Below are 18691 nucleotides of genomic sequence, written 5' to 3'. Positions count from 1 at the left end.
ATCATGGTGGAAGGTGAAGGGGGAGCAGGCACATCACATGACCGGAGCAGGAACAAGGCAGGGGAGGGAGGGGGTGCCACACACTTTCAAACAACCAGATTTCATGAGAACTCACTCACTGTCATGAGGACAGCACCAAGGGGATGCTAAACCATTCATGAGAAACCACCCTCATGATCCAATCACCTCCCAACAGGCCCCACCTCCAACACTGGGGATTACAATTCAACACGAGATTTGGGCAGAGACACAGATCCAAACTATATCAACTATTAACTCTTCTTTTAAAAATTTGTTTTGGTTCTTGTCACGATTGCCCTTACAATGAAAGTCCCGTGCAAATATGACATGACCCCAGTGTAGTTTAGCGCTCCTATAAGCAGAGCAGAAGGGCAGTGAAGGAGCTAGGGTCAGCTGTGAAGAGCCCGTAGGCCTTCTTTTATTCTTGTGATTACTGAATATGGAACAAACGCGTTTTTGAGATGTCAGGTAGGGCTGACCTTTGCCCTTGGGAAATTCTGTATCTACATCATGTGAACAGATTCTACAGAACCTTTAAGGGGTTCATATTTTTTTCCTTCACTGTAGGATAGGACTAGAATGAGAATTTCCCAAGTTCAAGAGACTGCAAACAGCAAAAATTATGATGCTTTTCTGGCTTCTGTGAAATCATCACAAGTAAACATGAATTATAAACTAACAAGACTTAGGAACCCTGCTACTGAGCAAATGCCTTTGTAATATTTATTCAAGAAGTCATAAATTTGATTGCACCCATAAAACACTCTTGAGAGACATTCATGAAAATTAAGGTTTATCAACAGAGTGAGCAAATACATATGAATCATTTCTTTTTTAACAAAATAAGCAGGCAAGGTATAAGAAAAAATCTTCAGGCTATATCTTAATTGAAAAAACATGTTAGTTAAAAAAACAAATGCGGAACTAAATTTCTGATAAATTTCCTTTAATAAGTGGACTGTCAAGTAATAGGCAAAGACTTTCAACAGCCTAGCTGAGCAGTAATCTCACTAACAATTAAAATGAAACCCTCTAAAACCACTTTTAATTCTCTTCTACATACATAAGAAAATGTTCCTAGCTCTGAAACAGAAACAGAAACAAACAGAAAAAACAGCAGATAATAGAGAAATACTCAGCAATAAGAAATGAGAAGACTGCACCACTGTGAAAATGAAAGCTAAAGTTTTGTTCACCCCTACCATAACTAATCAATTGTTTCAAGTTACACAATACTTTGTAAAGAAGATAACATATAGCATGCCTCCTAAACTATCACTGAATACGACTGAACCACTAATCATTTTATCATTTTATGATCTAAGCATGGTACTTCGTTACAGTTTCATGTTTGGAATCAAGACTAGCCCTGAGAAAAAAATTATTAGAAATAATAGCCACAGGAAAATGATAGAGAATAAATTGATGAATATGACCTAAACAAGCAATAAAAAGAAAATGAGCCTATTTCTGATTTTTGAACCTGCCCCAATAATAACCTTGTGTTTCTCGAGGGTCATTTAATTTGTAAATCACTTCCTTTTGCTCATATTGGCTTATAAAGTAGACAGAGCATGTCTCATTTAAACAGATAAGAAAATGGAAAACCAGAAACAGTACATCTTCCCCAGGACCAGGGTCAGCAAACTACAGCCCATTGATTACATCCACTCATGGACTGTGGATTGTTTGCATGGCCCATGAGTCAAAAATAGTTCTTACTATTCTCAACTGTATTCTTAACTTACTATTCTTACTATAAATTCTGTAAGTAGAGCTTATAACTGAGCCACACTTATTCGTTTACTTATTAGATATTGCCTATATCTGCTTTCTGCACTACAACAGCAGAACTGGGTAGTTCCAACAGAGATCATACAGTTCACAAACATTGACTCCCTGGCTCTTTACAGAAAAGTTTGCAGACTCCAGCCCTAGACCCACAGTGGAACCATGAGCAAAGCCCAGATTTTCTAGAGCCCATCTAGTATTCTTTCTATTCCACCTTCTGCCTCTTCTTAAGCCATTTTAGCATTCAGTTCATCTCAGGTGTCTGAGAAAGTTTATACAACAGGAATTGAGATACTTGAGCCAGACATGGCAAGTAAGCAGGAGACGGGAGGTACAATGGACTTGTATCCTAGTTTCACAGTCATGGATGGAGAGGAATCCTGCCTGGGATGGTTTGTACCCATACCTAATTTAGACAATGAGATTTGGGATTTTTTGTTTGTTTGTTTGTTTTTAAACACAGTTTCACTCTGTCCCCAGGCTGGAGTGCAGAGGCACCATCTCAGCTCACTGCAACCTCCGCTTCGCAGGCTCAGTGGATCCTCCCACCTCAGCCTCCCGAGTAGCTGGGATTACAAGTATGCACCATCACACCCGGCTAATTTTTGTTTTTTTTTTTTTTTAAAGATGGGGTTTCGCCATGTTGCCCAGGCTGGTCTCAAAACCCTGGGCTCAAGAGATGGCCGCTCACCTCAGCCTCCCAAAGTGCTGGGATTACAGGCAAAACCCACTGTGCCCAGCCTGATTTGGGACTTTTTGAGTTGATATTTGGATTAGAATTGGGTCTTAGAGTTGATGCTGGAATGGGTTGACTTTCAGGGATGTTGGGATGGAGTGGATGTATGTTGCACATGCAACGGACATGAATCTTGGGGAGCCAGAGGAGTTGAACTGTGTTCCCCCAAAGCTCATGCTGACCCAAAACTTCAGAGTGTGTAACCTTATATGGAAAGAGGGTCTCTGCAGATGCAAGCAAGATAAGATAAGGTCACACTGGATTAGGGTGGACCATAATCCAGCGACTGGTGTCCTTATAAGAAAAGGGAAATTTGGACACAGACCCAGAGAGGACAGTGCTGTGGACACACAGACACAGGGGAGAATGCCAGACGAAGGCAGAGGCAGAGGCTGGAGGCAAGTGTCTACAAGCTAACGGACAGCAAGGATTTCCAGCCACCACCAGAAGCTAGGGAAAAAACCGGCAACAGATTCTTCAGAGCCTCCAGTCAGAACCAATCAACCTTGGTTTTGGCCCTTTAGCTTGCAGAACTGTAAAAACAATAAATTTCTCTCTTAAGCCATCCAATCTTAAGTACTTTGTTATAACAGCCCTAGTAAACTAATACAGATTAGCGGGCAAATGGAGATGGCCTAGACAAAAGAATTAAGGTCAAGAGAAAAGGAAACAGTGGTAGATGTCAAACCACATAAAACCATTTGTTTAAAATATAAACTAAGTATGTCTAGAAGATCAAGAGGAAAACAAAACAAAAGCAAAAACCTAGAGGCCTTGATAACTAAGCTGATTAGGTTTTACAAACACTGCTGCCAACGTAAGCAGAAGTGGCTTACACATGAGCCTTTTCTCCCCAGTGGGTCTGTTTACAAATCCATCCTTGAATTCCAAGCTTCGCCCAGTCACCTCACCACGACTGGTAAACAAAATGCATTTTACAACAGGGGAAAACAGATGACCTGAAATCACCCCCAAGAACATTCCTGCCATGCCACTGCTCTGAAGTAATCTTAAATCTCCACAGAAAGCCTAATTTTGAGAGTACATTAGAAAGGGTAAGTAAAAAAAGAACTGTACCTTTTCAAAAAGATACAGCAATGTATAAAGGAATCATCTCAGTCACTTCTAGAATCTCCTAGTGGCTCAGTGTGTGCCTCTCACCTTACTTCACACCAGATATACCATAGGCCAAGCTTGTCCAACCCATGGCCCCCAGGCCACATGCAGCCCAGGACAGTTTTAAATGCAGCACAACACAAATTCATAAAACAGAATGAGATTTCTTAAAACAGAATGAGATTTTTTGCAATTTTTTTTTAAGCTCATCAGCTATTGTGAGCGTTAGTATGTTTTATGTGTGGCTCAAAACAATTCTTCCAATGTGGCCCAGGGAAGCCAGAAAACCGGATACCCTTGCTGTAGGCTAATTCACCCCACACAATTTTTTGTTTTGTTTTGTTTTATTTTTTGAGATGGAGTTTCACTCTTGTTGCCCAGGCTGGAGTGCGATGGCACAATCTCGGTTCACTGCAACCTCCACCTCCTGGGTTCAAGTGATTCTCCTGCCTCAGCCTCCCTAGTAGCTGGGATTACAGGCGCCCGCCACCATGCCCAGCTAATGTTTTGTAATTTTAGTAGAGACAGGGTTTCACTATGTTGGCCAGGCTGGTCTCGAACTCCTGACCTCAGATGATCCACCTGCCTTGGCCTCCCAAAATGCTGGGATTACAGGCGTGAGCCACCGTGCCCGGTCCACCCCACACAATTTTTAGCATAACTCTGTTGCAGGGTGAAATTGTAGGCAAGATGTGTTCCTTCATTTCTTCAGGGCTGCAAGGACATGATGGTAAAGACATAGATTGTAGAGATGAGGTAAAGGTAAGTCTAAAATTTGGTGCCTACTGTGTTTTACTATGTAATCCCATAAAAATTTAAAATGATTGCTTTAAAACTTTTTTTTTCTTTGAGATGGAGTCTCGCTCTGTGGCCCAGGCTGGAGTGCAATGGTGTGATATTGGCTCACTGCAAGCTCCGCCTCCTGGGTTCACACCATTCTCCTGCCTCAGCCGCCCGAGCAGCTGGGACTACAGGCGCCCGCCACCACACCCGGCTAATTTTTTGTATTTTTTAGTAGAGATGAGGTTTCACCATGTTAGCCAGGATGGTCTCGATCTCCTGATCTCGTGATCTGCCTACCTTGGCCTCCCAAAGTGCTGGGATTACAGGTGTGAGCCACCACGCCCAGTCTTTTTAATCATATATATATGAGTGTAGGTGCCACAAGTTCATAATAAAGTTGTCCTTAGGGGTCCATATTAAAGCCCATGCAATTCTGGCATTTTACTAGCTAAATTCCTTTTTCACAGATCCACGAGAGACCCATCTGACACAGAATTTTTCTCTTTATCATCATGTCATGTTGTAATTTGGTATCAATTATTTTAAATAAACTCTGATTTCTAATATAGCTGCTTAATGAACTCAGACACAGGATTATTCTCCTTTGGATTTGCATTCCAATGTACCATATAAAATTTTATTTTCATTCTCTCTCATTCCTGCCTCATTATTTTCCTCCAGTTTTCAGCAGATTTGTATTTTAAATAACTGGTGGTGAGGGGAAAGCAAATGGCAGCTTGACACCAGCACTTTATGGAAGCACACTGCTGGCTGGGCCATTAGCATTGTACTCATGAGCCTTCACTTAGTGCCCAAGATGGGTGAACTCCCAGCACAAACAAACAAAACCCACTGATTTCTCTGAGTAGTCTGCACCAATTAGTGAAAACATTTTCTGAGACTGGGAATTCTTGAAACGCTGGCCACTGTAAACCCAATGTCCCCATGGTTCCAGTGAAGAAATTAACTGGGTCTCTTAGCAGAAAGAGAAAATGTATGACTTCCTTTTCTCAGTGCTGGAAATAAGCAACCTAAATAACAGCCCAAACTTTGGAATCCCTGCATGCTGGGTAGCCTCGCGCTAGCACCATGAGAGAAGTCCAGCAGAAAGAAGACCAGGGAGCTAACTAAATTCCTCAAACTCCTCTCAATGATCCCCACCCCAGGGATCAAGAGCTTCTTCTGACATCTGACCAAAGCACTCAGGGAATCTTTGTGCTAACCAGAGTGGGCAGGCACACATTCACAAATAGGGCAAGTACTCTCTAAGCACATTACCTTATTCTGCTCACACACATATTGTATCCTTAGCGTGTCCATCGCTCTGATCATGGCTTGCATGGCGGTGAATATGTTTTGGTAAACCAGCTTCGTGAACCCCTTTCTGTCTTCATCGCTGTAACCAGACCCATGGATAATTCTCATCTGCTTGATAAAGGTGCTTTTCCCACTTTCACCAGTTCCTATGAGAAAAAACAAGTGGAAAACGCTGTCATCAGACTTCCAAAGGAACACACGGAGAAACAGAGGACCTCCTGGCAGTATTAATCCACATCCCAATTAATAGGTTGATGGGTTGGATTTGGAAGGGACTGCCAAATGGTTATGCAGTTTTAGGCTACAGAGCAGTGACAGCCTAAGCCTCGGGCAAGTGCCACCCTCAGTCCAGGGAAATGCTTCCCCACATCCTTGCCCTAAGTCCTTGAAAGAACAGGCAACCATGTCTGAAAGACCTGAGCATTTGAGGGCTCTGTCACTGAGAAGATGGCAGGGGCAGTGATAGGGCTGCTTCAGAGTGCAGGGAGGATTTGAGCCATAGAACACTTGGAGGAGAGAAAAAGGTTCATTAATCAGTCAACTCCTTCCTTTCAGATACACAAACATTCTTCATCTCTGCACAAGAAAGCACCGTTTCCCAGTGGTGCCTACGTGCTTGCTTCTTTTCATGTCTCAACATGCAGTTCAGGAGGTCCTCGAAACTCACAACACTTACACACAGCAGCCAAGGAACACGTTACAGTATGAAGCCATCCCTGTTGTTCTTAAATGTGCATTACAGGTCCAGAGGTCCAGATAGAACATATGTGAAATATGACATCAAAACTCTATATTCATATTAGATTGAGAGTTTGCTTGAAAAGGTAGTAAAAGCTGCGGTATAGGTGACACAAATTTAGACAATAGAATTAAAATATTTGCTAATATTTTCTTTGATAATTTATATGACACCCCTTTACCATGTTTGGAACATGATGGTTCCTACTCATGGCTCCTCACAACCACTTGATGAAGAATTTGCTATTGCTGATACAGTTCAGATCCGTGTCCCTACCCAAATCTCATGTTGAATTGTAATCCCCAGTGTTGGAGGTACGGCCTGGTGGGAGGTGATTGGATCATGGGGGTGGTTTCTCATGAATGGTTTAGCACCCTCACCTTGGTGTTCTCGTGAGAGTTCTAGCAAGATCTGGTTGTTTAAAAGTATATGGCACCCCTCCCCCTCACTCTTGCTCCTGCTCTGGCCACATGAAGTGCCTGTTCCTGCTTTACCTTCCACCATGATTGTACGTTTCCTGAGGCCTCCCCAGAAGCCAAGCAGATGCCAGCATCATGCTTCCTGCACAGCTTGTGGAACCGTGAGCTAATTCAACCTCTTTTCTTTATAAATTACCCAGTCTCAGGAATTTCTTCATAGCAATGTGAAAACAGGCGAATACAATTATCATCTTCATTTTGCAGATAAGAAACCTAAGATTCTAATTGGTTAAATAATCTCTGCAAGCTCACAGTCGGCAAGAGAAAGAACTAGGATTTACTCAGAATTGAACTACAATGACATACTCGATTAGAGAAGAATGCCTTGGTCTGATCTAAAGGAGACACACCCGAAGTTCACACAGTCACACACTGAACCTCAAACCTCAGCTAACCCACTGTCTTGCAGGCTCAGGTTGCTGGGGCACAGGGGAGAACCCGCAGATGGGGAAGTGTCCACACAGTCTCACTGGCCTTGCTTCAGCCTCCTCCAGAGACAGGATAGGTAGACACTGTCCTCCCATTTCAGAGACCAGAAAACTGGCCATTAGGGGATGAGCCAAGGTTGGGTGCAGATGCAGACTTGCAGGGCTGGAAGGCAGGTGTCAACGCCTCGGCCTTCAACGTTCACCACAGGCATCACATACCTTAAAAAGGATTTCCTTCTCCTGTGTGCCAGCAATAGTTAGCCCTGCCTGCTTAAAGCCCTCAAAGTGCCTTGGATACCCAGAAGCAGCACACAGCCTAAATGCTTACTTGCGGATACATCTCTCACCACACCTTTCATCCAGTAAAGGCAGGGCCCGGAATTCACACATCTGGGTACCATGAACAATGTGCCTGCTTTACAGAGAGCACTCAAAGAAATGGTCAATGAAGGAAGGAACAGAACAAACATGAGAAGTCAGCAGGTTCCTCCATAGGTCTTACATCATAGACAACCTCAGAAAAACAAGACATGAATTGAACAAGGATAAACTGTGATGCGACCATGTGCCCCTGGGAACCACCATTTCATAATGACTCTTGGCTACACAAAACCTATAGGAGAAGTGAGAACCTGTAGAAAGACCTTATACTGTCCAGGCTTGGTTCAAAGTCCCAAGTCAGATGAGCTCTCTACTCCTGCAGCATCTTGGAGTCCCCCTGCATGTGACTATGATACTGCCACGTCTTCTCCTATTCCACCCAGCAGAGCTGAGCTCCAATCCAGTGCTAGATTACCCCAAGCAAACATTAATATGGCTACATTTACACATTGTGAAGCTGATATGAATGCAGAGATTATGTAATCACCCCAAGACAGGCTGTGGTTTTGGTCCTCACGCCAGAAAAATCACTCAAGACACATCCCAAAATCTACACTAAGAGAATCTTTTTGCTAATAAGAGTCATTCACTTACAATGTTACTAATAGTTAAAGCTAACCCCACCACCAGCCCCAAACACACAAACCCGTTTTAAAAGCCACCGATTTTTGCTTTCAGACATGGAGTATTTCAAAAAGTAAATGTTAAAAGTGACTTTAAGGGTTCATACAAGAGAAGATATAGATGTATTTGATAAATACCCATATTTTAAAATATACTTTAGTTTTAAATTGTGGCTGTTCAAAGAATTAAAAAACCAAATGTGGGGCAAAAAAAGGGCAGGATAAAGGCAAAGAAAAGAGACTGAAAGACACACAGCACTGAGGAATAAGGTTGGGAGAGTAAAGATACTCACTGTGTGGAGGTCCTCTTCCTTCATTTAAGCCTCAGCACCACCCAGCTATTTTTTTTTTTTTTTTTTCGGGGAGGGAAATTGAAAATCAGAAAGATTTTAAATGGGTTGTCCAAGGTCATTCAGTTTGGAAGTGCTGTGTCCTGGGTCCAAATGCAGGTCTGTGTTGGTATATGCACTTCATAGGACAGCACCCCTAGTTATGAGCTAGTTTTACACTGCGTATTTCCCCCAAGTACATGGTCTCATCCATCGCTCCTATCAGCTTACATGCAGCCTTCACCTGGTACAGAGATTCCAGTCCTTGAAACTTTACCTTTTAGCCTGCAGAAATCTACTATAAATAAGATGGTCCCAGCAGCAGGTGAGTGCACGGGAAGGTAGATGATGACATCATTCTTTCTATAATGACAGTGGTGATCAGGACCACAGGGACGAGTTAAACTCAAGCTAAGGATCTCAGTTGAGTTTCCTCACTTGTTCTAAACAGAAACTCAACACTCAGATATCAAGTGTAAGACTGTTCATTTATTCACAAAAAGCCAAAGAAAAATCCAAAGGGTATGATTTTTAGAGTGAAAATTATTGGTGATTAGAGGACTGGGTGACTTAGGTGACTTAGATTCTACAGCCTACCTAAGTACCTATTAGAATGTGTGGTTTACGTCAGTAGCATGGGTCCACTCTGCCTTGGTTCTTATCTCTTCGTGAGGAATTTCTCACCTGCACCCCCACAAAATGCATGTTCTAGGTGGAGGGTCCTCTGCAGCCTGAACAGCTACACACAGCGAAGAGAACAGGAACCCTCACCCTGGCAGCAGCTTTTTGGTTTACAAGGAGGGAGAGGTCTTTTAACTGAAAGGTGAATTTTGGTGTCTGGTTCCAAAGGGATTCACTTAGATGTAATGGGGCTAGGAGTGGAGGGGTCACAGCCCAGAGGGCTTGCAATCCTGGACCCAATCCATAAAATCACAGAGTGAACAAAGGAATAAAATTACAATTCCATCTCTAGACTCTGTTTCAAATATAATTAGGGGAAATGGCTCTTCTCCATTTAGTTTTTCTCTGTTTTCATATTTGAAAATAAAATCCAACAATGGTAATAAGTACTTTTAAACTTTCAGCATCATCTAGAGCCTGCCATATATATTTTTTGGAGATAGAGTCTTGCTCTGTTGCTCAGGCTGGAGTGCAGTGACGTGATCTCAGCTCACTGCATGCAACCTCTACCTCTGGGTTCAAGAAATTCTCATGCCTCAGCCTTGCCAGTAGCTGGGATTACAGACGTGCGCCACCACACCTGGGTAATTTTTGTATTTTTAGTAGAGACAGGGTTTCGCCATGTTGCCCAGGCTGCTCTCAAACTCCTGAGCTCAGGCCATCTTCCTGCCTCGGCCTCTCAAAGTGTGAGGATTACAGGCGTGAGCCACCATCCCTGGCCTGGCACTTGCTGTATTTGAGACAGTTGCTCACCATCATCCATCTGCAACTGTCCTTTGTCATAAAATCAGTGGCAAACTTTTGGGGAAGGCACCCTGGCCAGTAATTGATTCACTAGAAAACTTAATGTCCCTTTCTCTGCATTGATCCTCTCTGACTTCTCAGCAGGGGATAAAACTGCTCCTGATCTAAGGCTCTCATAATCTCCTAAGTCTCCTGCTATACAGCTTTGCCTTGGATCCTCTGCCTCCCCTCTCCCCTTCAACTTGGGATATTTCCTTTTCCAAGGTAGACACTCAATTACTGGTTAAACTGAACATAGAGACCTTGCTAGGTGGCACATACAGATAATTTCTTTTCCATCTGAAGTTAAAACTCACCTCTACCGGCTTCCTGCTTACTGTGGGTGAGAGCTGTGAGCCTTTGACCTTGCAGGTTGGGAGTTTTCCTACAAGACACTTGCTCCTGGCCTTCCACTCGTCTAGCATTTCCCAAACCTCAATTATTTGTGTACCAACCTTGTGATTTTTCTCATACTCACATGTCACCTGTGTGATTATTTAATAATAGCTTTATTATTTCAATAAACTTGTAACGAAAGGAAACCTGTCATAAGTAAAAGACCAGTATTATTTGCCATGATCAAACTAAATATAACAAAATAAATGACTTCAGCAATATTTCAAATAAAAACATCCTGTCTATCACCAGTGATCCGGGAACCACATTGGGAAAATCATACATATGAATTATCATTTCTTCATGTGAAATTTACCCGTTTACTTTTCATCCCTAAAGGAGATTCCCCCACTCTTCTCTCTAGAGTCTTCTGAAATTCTACCCGTGAACCTCATCCCAACACAAAATAACCAAGGATTGAAACTCATGTCAGTACATAAGGCCTTTAGGAGCCAGGAGTAAACAGAGGCCAAAGCAACATAAATCTTTCCTAAGTGATAGTCCAAGGACATCAAAACAGAAAGTCAATTGTTCTAATGTTTACATAACATTCAGAGACTGCCTCCCAGAGAGCCGAAGTAGGCTGATAAAGCTTCCTAGATAGGAAGCATCATCTCCCAATTGTCTGTGATGTGTTCTGAAACCATCGTGAGAAGCCACTGTTTTTAGCTCAGTTTTGCATAAGGCAACGTAAATAGAACAAAAGAAGTCAGAACAAGAATGAGGACATAGTTCTGGATGTTGCTCATGCTGTCTAAATCATCTATGTGCCCAACAGGCGGAAAACGGACATGCACATAACTGATATGACCAGCAGGTTGGCTCTCTAAGGACAGGGACCTTTTTTTTCTCTTATTTCCTGGTATCTTTGGAGCCTAAAAGAGCACAGAGTAAGAGCCTAATAAAATATTCATGAATGGGTGTTTATTGGCTGTAGACAGCCAGGATGGCGTCTGTTTTGAAAAGCAACAAGGAAGTGGATTTCCCACTCAGAGTAGGTGAGTCTGTTGTGCACGCAAAGCAATCTCACCAGTGAGCAGGCCTCTGATGAAGACACTTGAGGCCAGATGCCAGCACACTGTGAGGCTCAGGTTCCATTTCAGGGTTTTTTAATGGGGGGGATAAAGGACTTAAGAAATTCCTTTTGTAATCTTTAGGAAGGAGCGGTTCTCAGCAGCAAAGAGGCCTGCCCAGAGGACGGTGCCAGGCCTTTAGGGGCACTCTGCTTGGCCCCAGAGAACTCATAGCTGACCTTGGGCAGTAGCTACCCATGCAGCAGGAGTTTCTGTACATGTGTGTACTGCAATCCTGGGGCTTGTTAAAGATACTGATTTATGGGCCGGGCGCAGTGGCTCACGCCTGTAATCCCAGCACTTTGGGAGGCCAAGGCGGGCGGATCACGAGGTCAGGAGACCGAGACCATCCTGGCTAACACGTGAAACCTCCGTCTCTATTAAAAATACAAAAAATTAGCTGGGCGTGGTAACCGGCGCCTGTAGTCCCAGCTACTCGGGAGGCTGAGGCAGGAAAATGGCGTGAACTCGGGAGGCGGAGATTGCAGTGAGCCGTGATCGGGCCACTGCACTCCAGCCTGTACTACATGTAAGACTCCTTGTAGGAAAACAAAAACAAAAACAAAAACACGAAAAAGATACTGATTTATGAGAATCAGCTAATGCTGGGAGAAATTCCAAATGACTCCCTACCTAAGTGCAGGACAGCATCCAATGAGGGAGAGGGATGCTCATTAAAAATGCAGATTCTTGGACCCCTTGTCAGGTCTAATAATTTTGACAGGTTTGAAAATATGCAACCAGTATTCCAGGGGTTTGGATGCACCCAATCCACAGGCTGGTTGGGAAACACTTCTCTGGGGCCCTTCAAAGGGGAACCTGTGTTAATAGAATATGCCTGGGACTAGAATGCTCAAGCTATTACATTACATTCAGTTTAGTTGATTTTTTTTTTCAAGCAGGTTCAAATTTTATTTCTGCATGATAAAATATCCCCTCCGGAGCTCTGTTTTTCAATTTCCACGGGGAAAACATTTTTAAAGTGCCAATAAGATTCACTTCTTCAAGTTACTCCTGCCAGTTTCTGTCCAGCCCCTACATCACCTTCACAGCCAGGTCACTCTCCCAAGTTCTGTACTTGCAAATAGAGGAGGTGCTATTTTTCACCATAAAATAAGAAGTAGCAATAATTCTAGGAAACACAGAACTGGAAACAATTGGAGACAGGGTTCACGGCTGCTCTCTCAACAAAAGAGGTTAGTACAAGGCTTTCGAAATAAAAAAAGGGAAGTTGAAAGAAAGTAAGTGATGAGGCTCAATGCACAGTTTAAGATTAAAAAACAATGGCAGAACAATGGAGCAGAATTCAAAATATGTTGTATTATTTTTGTTAGGTTTTTTGTTTGTTGAGACAGAGTATCGCTCTGTCACCCAGGCTGGAGTGCAGTGGCACAGTCTCGGTTCACTGCAACCTCTGCCTCCCTAGTTCAAGCGATTCTTCTGCCTCAGCCTCCTGAGTCGCTGGGATTACAAGCATGCACCGGCTAATTTTTGTATTTTTAGTAGAGACGGGGTTTCACCATGTTGGCCAGGCTGGTCTCCAACTCCTGGCCTCAAGCGTTCCTCCCACCTCCACCTCCCAAAGTGCTGGATTACAGGTGTGAGACACCACACTCAGCCTTGTTAGTCTTGTTGATTCTTTAATCTGCAAAACCATCTTTATTGCCTAACCAAGAAGAGCAGCAATTCCAAATATTTCCTGCTACTTTCTACCATCTTTGGGTCTCATTTTGATAAAGAAATAATTTTCAAGTCCTAACCTGATTTGTGAGTACCTCTTATATCAGATAAAGTCAATGGGTCATGCTAACAAGTTTTAATCACAGAGAAGTTTTGAATAATTATTTTTCTAATTTGAGATATCAAAAATAATATATTTCTATTTGCCATATGTGCACTTTTTTACATCTGCATGCATCTTTTTTACTGATACAAAGTATTTTACATATTTATAGGGTACCTATGAGTATCTGTTACATGCACAAAATCAAGCCAGTGTATTTGGAGTATCCATTACCTTTAGTATTTATTTCTATGTGTCAGTAACATTTCAAGTTCTCTCTTCTAGTTACTTTGAATATACAATACACTGTTGCTAACTGTGGTCACTCTACTTTGCTATCAAATATTGGGCTTATTTCTTCTATCTAACTGTATGCTTGTTCCCACTAATCAACCCCTCTTCATCCTCCCCTCCCACCTATACCCCCTTCCTGGCCTTTAGTATTTATTATTCTATTCTCAGCACCACAAGACCAAGTGTTTTATCTCCCACCAATGAGTGAGAACGTGCAGTATGTGTCTTGCTGTGCCTGGCTTATCCCACTTAACATAATGACCTGCATTTCCATCCATGTTGCTGCAAATGACATGATTCATTCTTTTTCTATGGCTGAATAGTATCCTACTCTGTATATATACCACACTTTCTTTATCCATCTGTCCATCAATAGACACTTATGTTGATTCCTTATCTTTGCTATTGTGAATAGGGCTGTGATAAACATGTGAGTGCAGGTATTCCTGTGATATACAGATTTCTTTTTTCTTTGGATAAATACCTAGTAGTATAATTGCTGGATTGTATATTAAGTCTATTTTGAGTTGTTGGAGGATTCTCCATACTGTTTTCCATAGTGGTTGTATTAGTTTACTCCGGAGCCATGAGGCCCGGAATTAGCCGACCTCTGTTGCTTGATCCTCGCAAAGCGGAGACAAGACGGCACATTTCCGGGTTCTTTATTACAAACCTTTCCCGCGCGCACCTAAACCCTTCCCGCGCGCGCTAACCTTTCCCGCGCGCGCCTAAACTGTTCCCACGTGCGCAAGCCTTTCCAGCGCACGCGCAAACTTTTTCCCGCCCAGGAAGATATGCAGCCTATGGCGCAGGCGCGATCCCGCGCCCGGGAAAATTACAAACCCACGGCGCATGCGCAATTGTAATTTGAGTAAACCCAGCCTCCTGTCACCGCCCTGGCCCAACCTCTTCCTCTGCCAGCCTATATAAGGCATTGGACTGCCACCATTAAACGAGACTTGATCAGACTATTTGTCTTGTCTCCATTTCTTGTGTTTTCTTGTCTCCTCCATTCCCACACCCCCTTCCAGGGTCTGTTCGACTGTCCTGCAGGTTGGGACAGTTTACATTCCTACCAACAGTGTATGAGTTCGTTTTTCTCTGCATCCTTGCCAGCATGTTATATTTTGTCTTTTTAGTAGTAGCCATTCTAACTAGGGAACGGTGGTATCTCATTATGGTTTTGATTTGCATTTCCTGACAATCAGTGATGTTGAGCATTTTTTCACATATTGTATGTCTTCTTTTAAAGAAATCATATTCATATTCTTAGCTTACTTTTTAATGGAATTATTTAATTGTTGAGTTATTTGAGTTCCTTGTATATCCTGGATAGTAATCCCTTGTTGATTAATAGTTTGCAAATATTTTCTCCCATTCAACAAGTGGTTTCATTCACTCTGTTGACTGTTTCCTTTGCTGTACAGAAGCTTTTTTTTGTTTGTTTTTTTTTCTTTTTTTGAGACAGGGTCTCATTCTGTTGCCCAGGCCACAGTGCAGAGTAATCCTAGCATACAGCAGCTACAAATTCCTGGGCTCAAGTGATCCTCCTGCCTCAGTCTCCCAAGTAGCTGGGACTAGGTGCATGCCACCACACCCAGCTAATTTAATTAATTAATTAATTTTTTTTATAGAGACAGCATTTCACTGTGTTGTCCAGGCTGGTCTTGAAATCCTGGCCTCAACTGATCTTCCTGCCCTGGCCTCCAAACTTGTTGGGATTACAGGTGTGAGGCATTGCTTCTGACCTGTTCTTTTTGCTCAGGATTGCTTTGCTTTGGCTATTTAGGCTCTTTTTTGCTTCCACATGAACTTTAGAATTTTTTTTTTCTCATGCCGTGAAATATGATGTTGGTATTCTGATAAGGATTGCATTGAACCTGTGGATTACTTTTGGAAATATGGTCATTTTAATTATATTAATTCTTCCAATCCATGAGCATGGATGTCTAATTCCATTTCTTTATTTCCTTTTCAATTTATTTCAGCAGCATTTTGTAGTCTTCTTTGCAGAGATCTTTCACCTCATTGATTAAATTTATTCCTAGGTACTTTATTTCTTTATTGTTATTGTAAATAGCATTGCTTTCTTGATTTCTTTTTCAGCTGGTTCACAATTGGTGTATAGAAATGGTACTAATTTTTATATGTTGATTTTGTGTCCTGTAACTTTATGGAATTTATTTATCAACTCTAGGAGTTTATTTTGGTGGTCTTCAGGTTTTTCTAGATATGAGATCATACCATCTTGTTTATATATTGTAACATTTCAAATGTCTAATAAAATGTGTCTCCTTCAGGCACACTCAGGAAAAAATAAGTTTATATCATCAGCAAAGAGGTACAATTTGACTTCCTCTTTTCCAATTTGGATGCCTTTGATTTTTTTCTTTTGCCTGACTACTCTGGCTAGGACTTCCAGTACTATGTTGAATAGAAGTGGTGAAAATGCATATCCTTGTCTTGTTCCAGACCGCAGAAGAAAGAGTTTCACCTTGTCCCCATTCAGTATGATGTTAGCTGTGAGGTTTTCATAGATGGCCTTTATTATTTCAAGGTATGTTCCTTCTATTTCTAGTTTGTTGAGTTTTTATCATGAAGGGATGTTGAATTTTGTGAAATGCTCTTTCTCCATTTATTGAGGTAATAACATAGTTTTTGTCCTTCATTCTATTGATGTGATATATCATGTTTATTGATTTGCATATGTTGCACCATTCTTGTATCCCTGGTATACATTCTACTTGGTCATGGTGCATTATGTTCGTGATGTGCTGTTGGATTTGGTTTGCTAGTATTTAGTCGATGATTTTTTGCATCTATGTTTATCAGGGATATCTGCCTGTTATTTTCTTTTTCTGTTGTGTCCTTGCCTGATTTTGATATCAGGGTAATGCTGACCTTGTAGAACGTGTTAGGGAGACTTCCCTCCTCTTCAATCTTTTGGAATAGTTTCAGGAAGACTGGTATTAGTTCTTCGTTATACATTTGGTAGTATTTGGCTGTGAATCAATTTGGTCCTGCTTTTTCTTTGTTGGGAGACATTTCTATTATTGATTCAATCTCAGTAGTTGTAATTAATTGGTTTAGGTTCTCTATTTCTTCCTGATTTAAGCTGGGTTGGTTGTATGTTTATAGGAATTTATTCATTTCCTCTAAGTTTTCAGCTAATCAGTGTATACTTGTTCATAACAGTGTCTAATGATTTTTTGTACTTCTGTGGTATTCATTGTAATGTCTCCTTTTTCATGTCTGATTATGTTTATTTGGATTTTCTCTTCTTGGTTAGTCTAGCTAGTGGTTTATCAATTTTGTTTATCTTTTCAAATAACCAACTTTTCATTTCATTGATCTTTTATAATTTTTTTTAGTCTCTATTTCATTTAGTTTTGCTCTGATCTTTATTATTTATTTCCTTTTGCTAATGTTAGGTTTGGTTTGTTCTTGTGTTTACTTCTTTGGGGTGCACCATTAGGCTATTTGTTTTTGATAAAGACATTTATTGCTATAAACTTCCCTCTCAACAGCCCCTTCACTGTATCCCACAGGTTTTGGTAGACTGTGTTTCCATTTATCATTTATTTCAAAAATGTTTTAAATTTCCATCTTAATTTCTTCATTGACCAAATAATGATTCAAGAATATGTTGTTTAATTTCCATGTATTTGCATAGTTTCCAAAATTCCTCTTGGTATTGATTCCTAGTTTTATTTCATTGTGGTCAGAGAAAATAAACAATGTAATTTTGATTTTTAAAAATGTTTTTTTTGAGACTTGTCTTGTAGCCTAAAATATGGTCTATCATAAAGAATGCTCCATGTGCTGATAAGAAGAATGTATATTCTATTGTTGTTGGATAACATGTTCTCTAAATGTCTGTTTGGTCAATTTGATCTAAAGTCCAGATTAAATCCAATGTTTCTTTGTTGATTTTCTGTCTATATGGTCTGTCTGTTGATGAGAGTGGAGTGTTGAAGTCCCCTATTATTGTACTGGAGTCTAGCTCTCTCTTTAGATACAGTAATATTTGCTTATGAATCTGAGTGTTCCACTTTTGGAAGCATATATATTTAAAATTGTTATTTCCTCTTGCTGAATTGATCCTTTTATTATTTTTTTTTTTTTTTTTTTTTTTTTTTGAGACGGAGTCTCGCTCTATCGCCGGGGCTGGAGTGCAGTGGCCGGATCTCAGCTCACTGCAAGCTCCGCCTCCCGGGTTTACACCATTCTCCTGCCTCAGCCTCCCCAGTAGCTGGGACTACAGGCGCCCGCCACCTCGCCCGGCTAGCTTTTTGTATTTTTTAGTAGAGACGGGGTTTCACCGTGTTAGCCAGGATGGTCTCGATCTCATGACCTCGTGATCCGCCCGTCTCGGCCTCCCAAAGTACTGGGATTACAGGCTTGAGCCACTGCGCCCGGCCTGATCCTTTTATTATTATACATTGACATTTTTTGTCTTTTGAAGTATGTTTTATCTGACATAAGTATAGTTATTCCTGCTTGCTTTGGGTTTCTCTTTGCATGTAGTATCTTTTTCTATCCCTTTACTGTGAATTTATGTGTATCTTTGCAAGTAAAGTGGGTTTCTTGTAGGCAGCATATAGTTAGATCATGTTCCTTTATTCATTCATCCAATCTACATCTTTTAAGTGGATAATTTAATCCATTTACATTCAAAGTTATTATTGATATGTGAAGTTTTGGTGTTTTTTTTTTTTCATATAGTTGTTTTCTGGTTCCTTTGTTCATTTCTTTTTCTCTCGTTTGTCATTGTGGTTTGGTAATTTTATGTAGTAGTACCACTTGAGTCCTTTCTCTTCTTCATTTGTGTATTTGGTTAACCAATGGGTTTTATATTTTCATGTGTTTTCATGGTGGTAAATGTTGTCCTTTCACTTCCAGATTTAGGACTTCTTTGTGCCTTTCTTGTAGAGCCAG

At 41.3% G+C, this 18691-nt stretch overlaps 1 protein-coding gene across 2 annotated transcripts in view; it reads right to left on the bottom strand.

The window, feature by feature from the left end:
* GNA14 (G protein subunit alpha 14) overlaps window positions 1–18691 on the bottom strand; it is a 217438-nt gene that overhangs the window by 87379 nt on the left and 111368 nt on the right. Inside the window, exons 1-2 of one of the 2 annotated variants that reach the window (XM_033237041.1) lie at window positions 7709–7715; window positions 5726–5910 (exon numbers count right to left, since the gene is read on the bottom strand). In XM_033237041.1, the coding sequence (XP_033092932.1) occupies window positions 5726–5872 (147 nt within the window). In that variant the 5' untranslated portion in view covers window positions 5873–5910; window positions 7709–7715. Of the gene's footprint in view, window positions 1–5725; window positions 5911–7708; window positions 7716–18691 lie in introns of those variants that run through there. The other variant, XM_033237040.1, reaches the window with a different exon arrangement.

Source organism: Trachypithecus francoisi, unplaced genomic scaffold (assembly GCF_009764315.1).
Source record: "Trachypithecus francoisi isolate TF-2019V2 unplaced genomic scaffold, Tfra_2.0 Lachesis_group16, whole genome shotgun sequence".
Classification (NCBI taxonomy): Eukaryota; Metazoa; Chordata; class Mammalia; order Primates; family Cercopithecidae; genus Trachypithecus; species Trachypithecus francoisi.
This window is presented reverse-complemented; position numbering and strand designations above follow the sequence as displayed.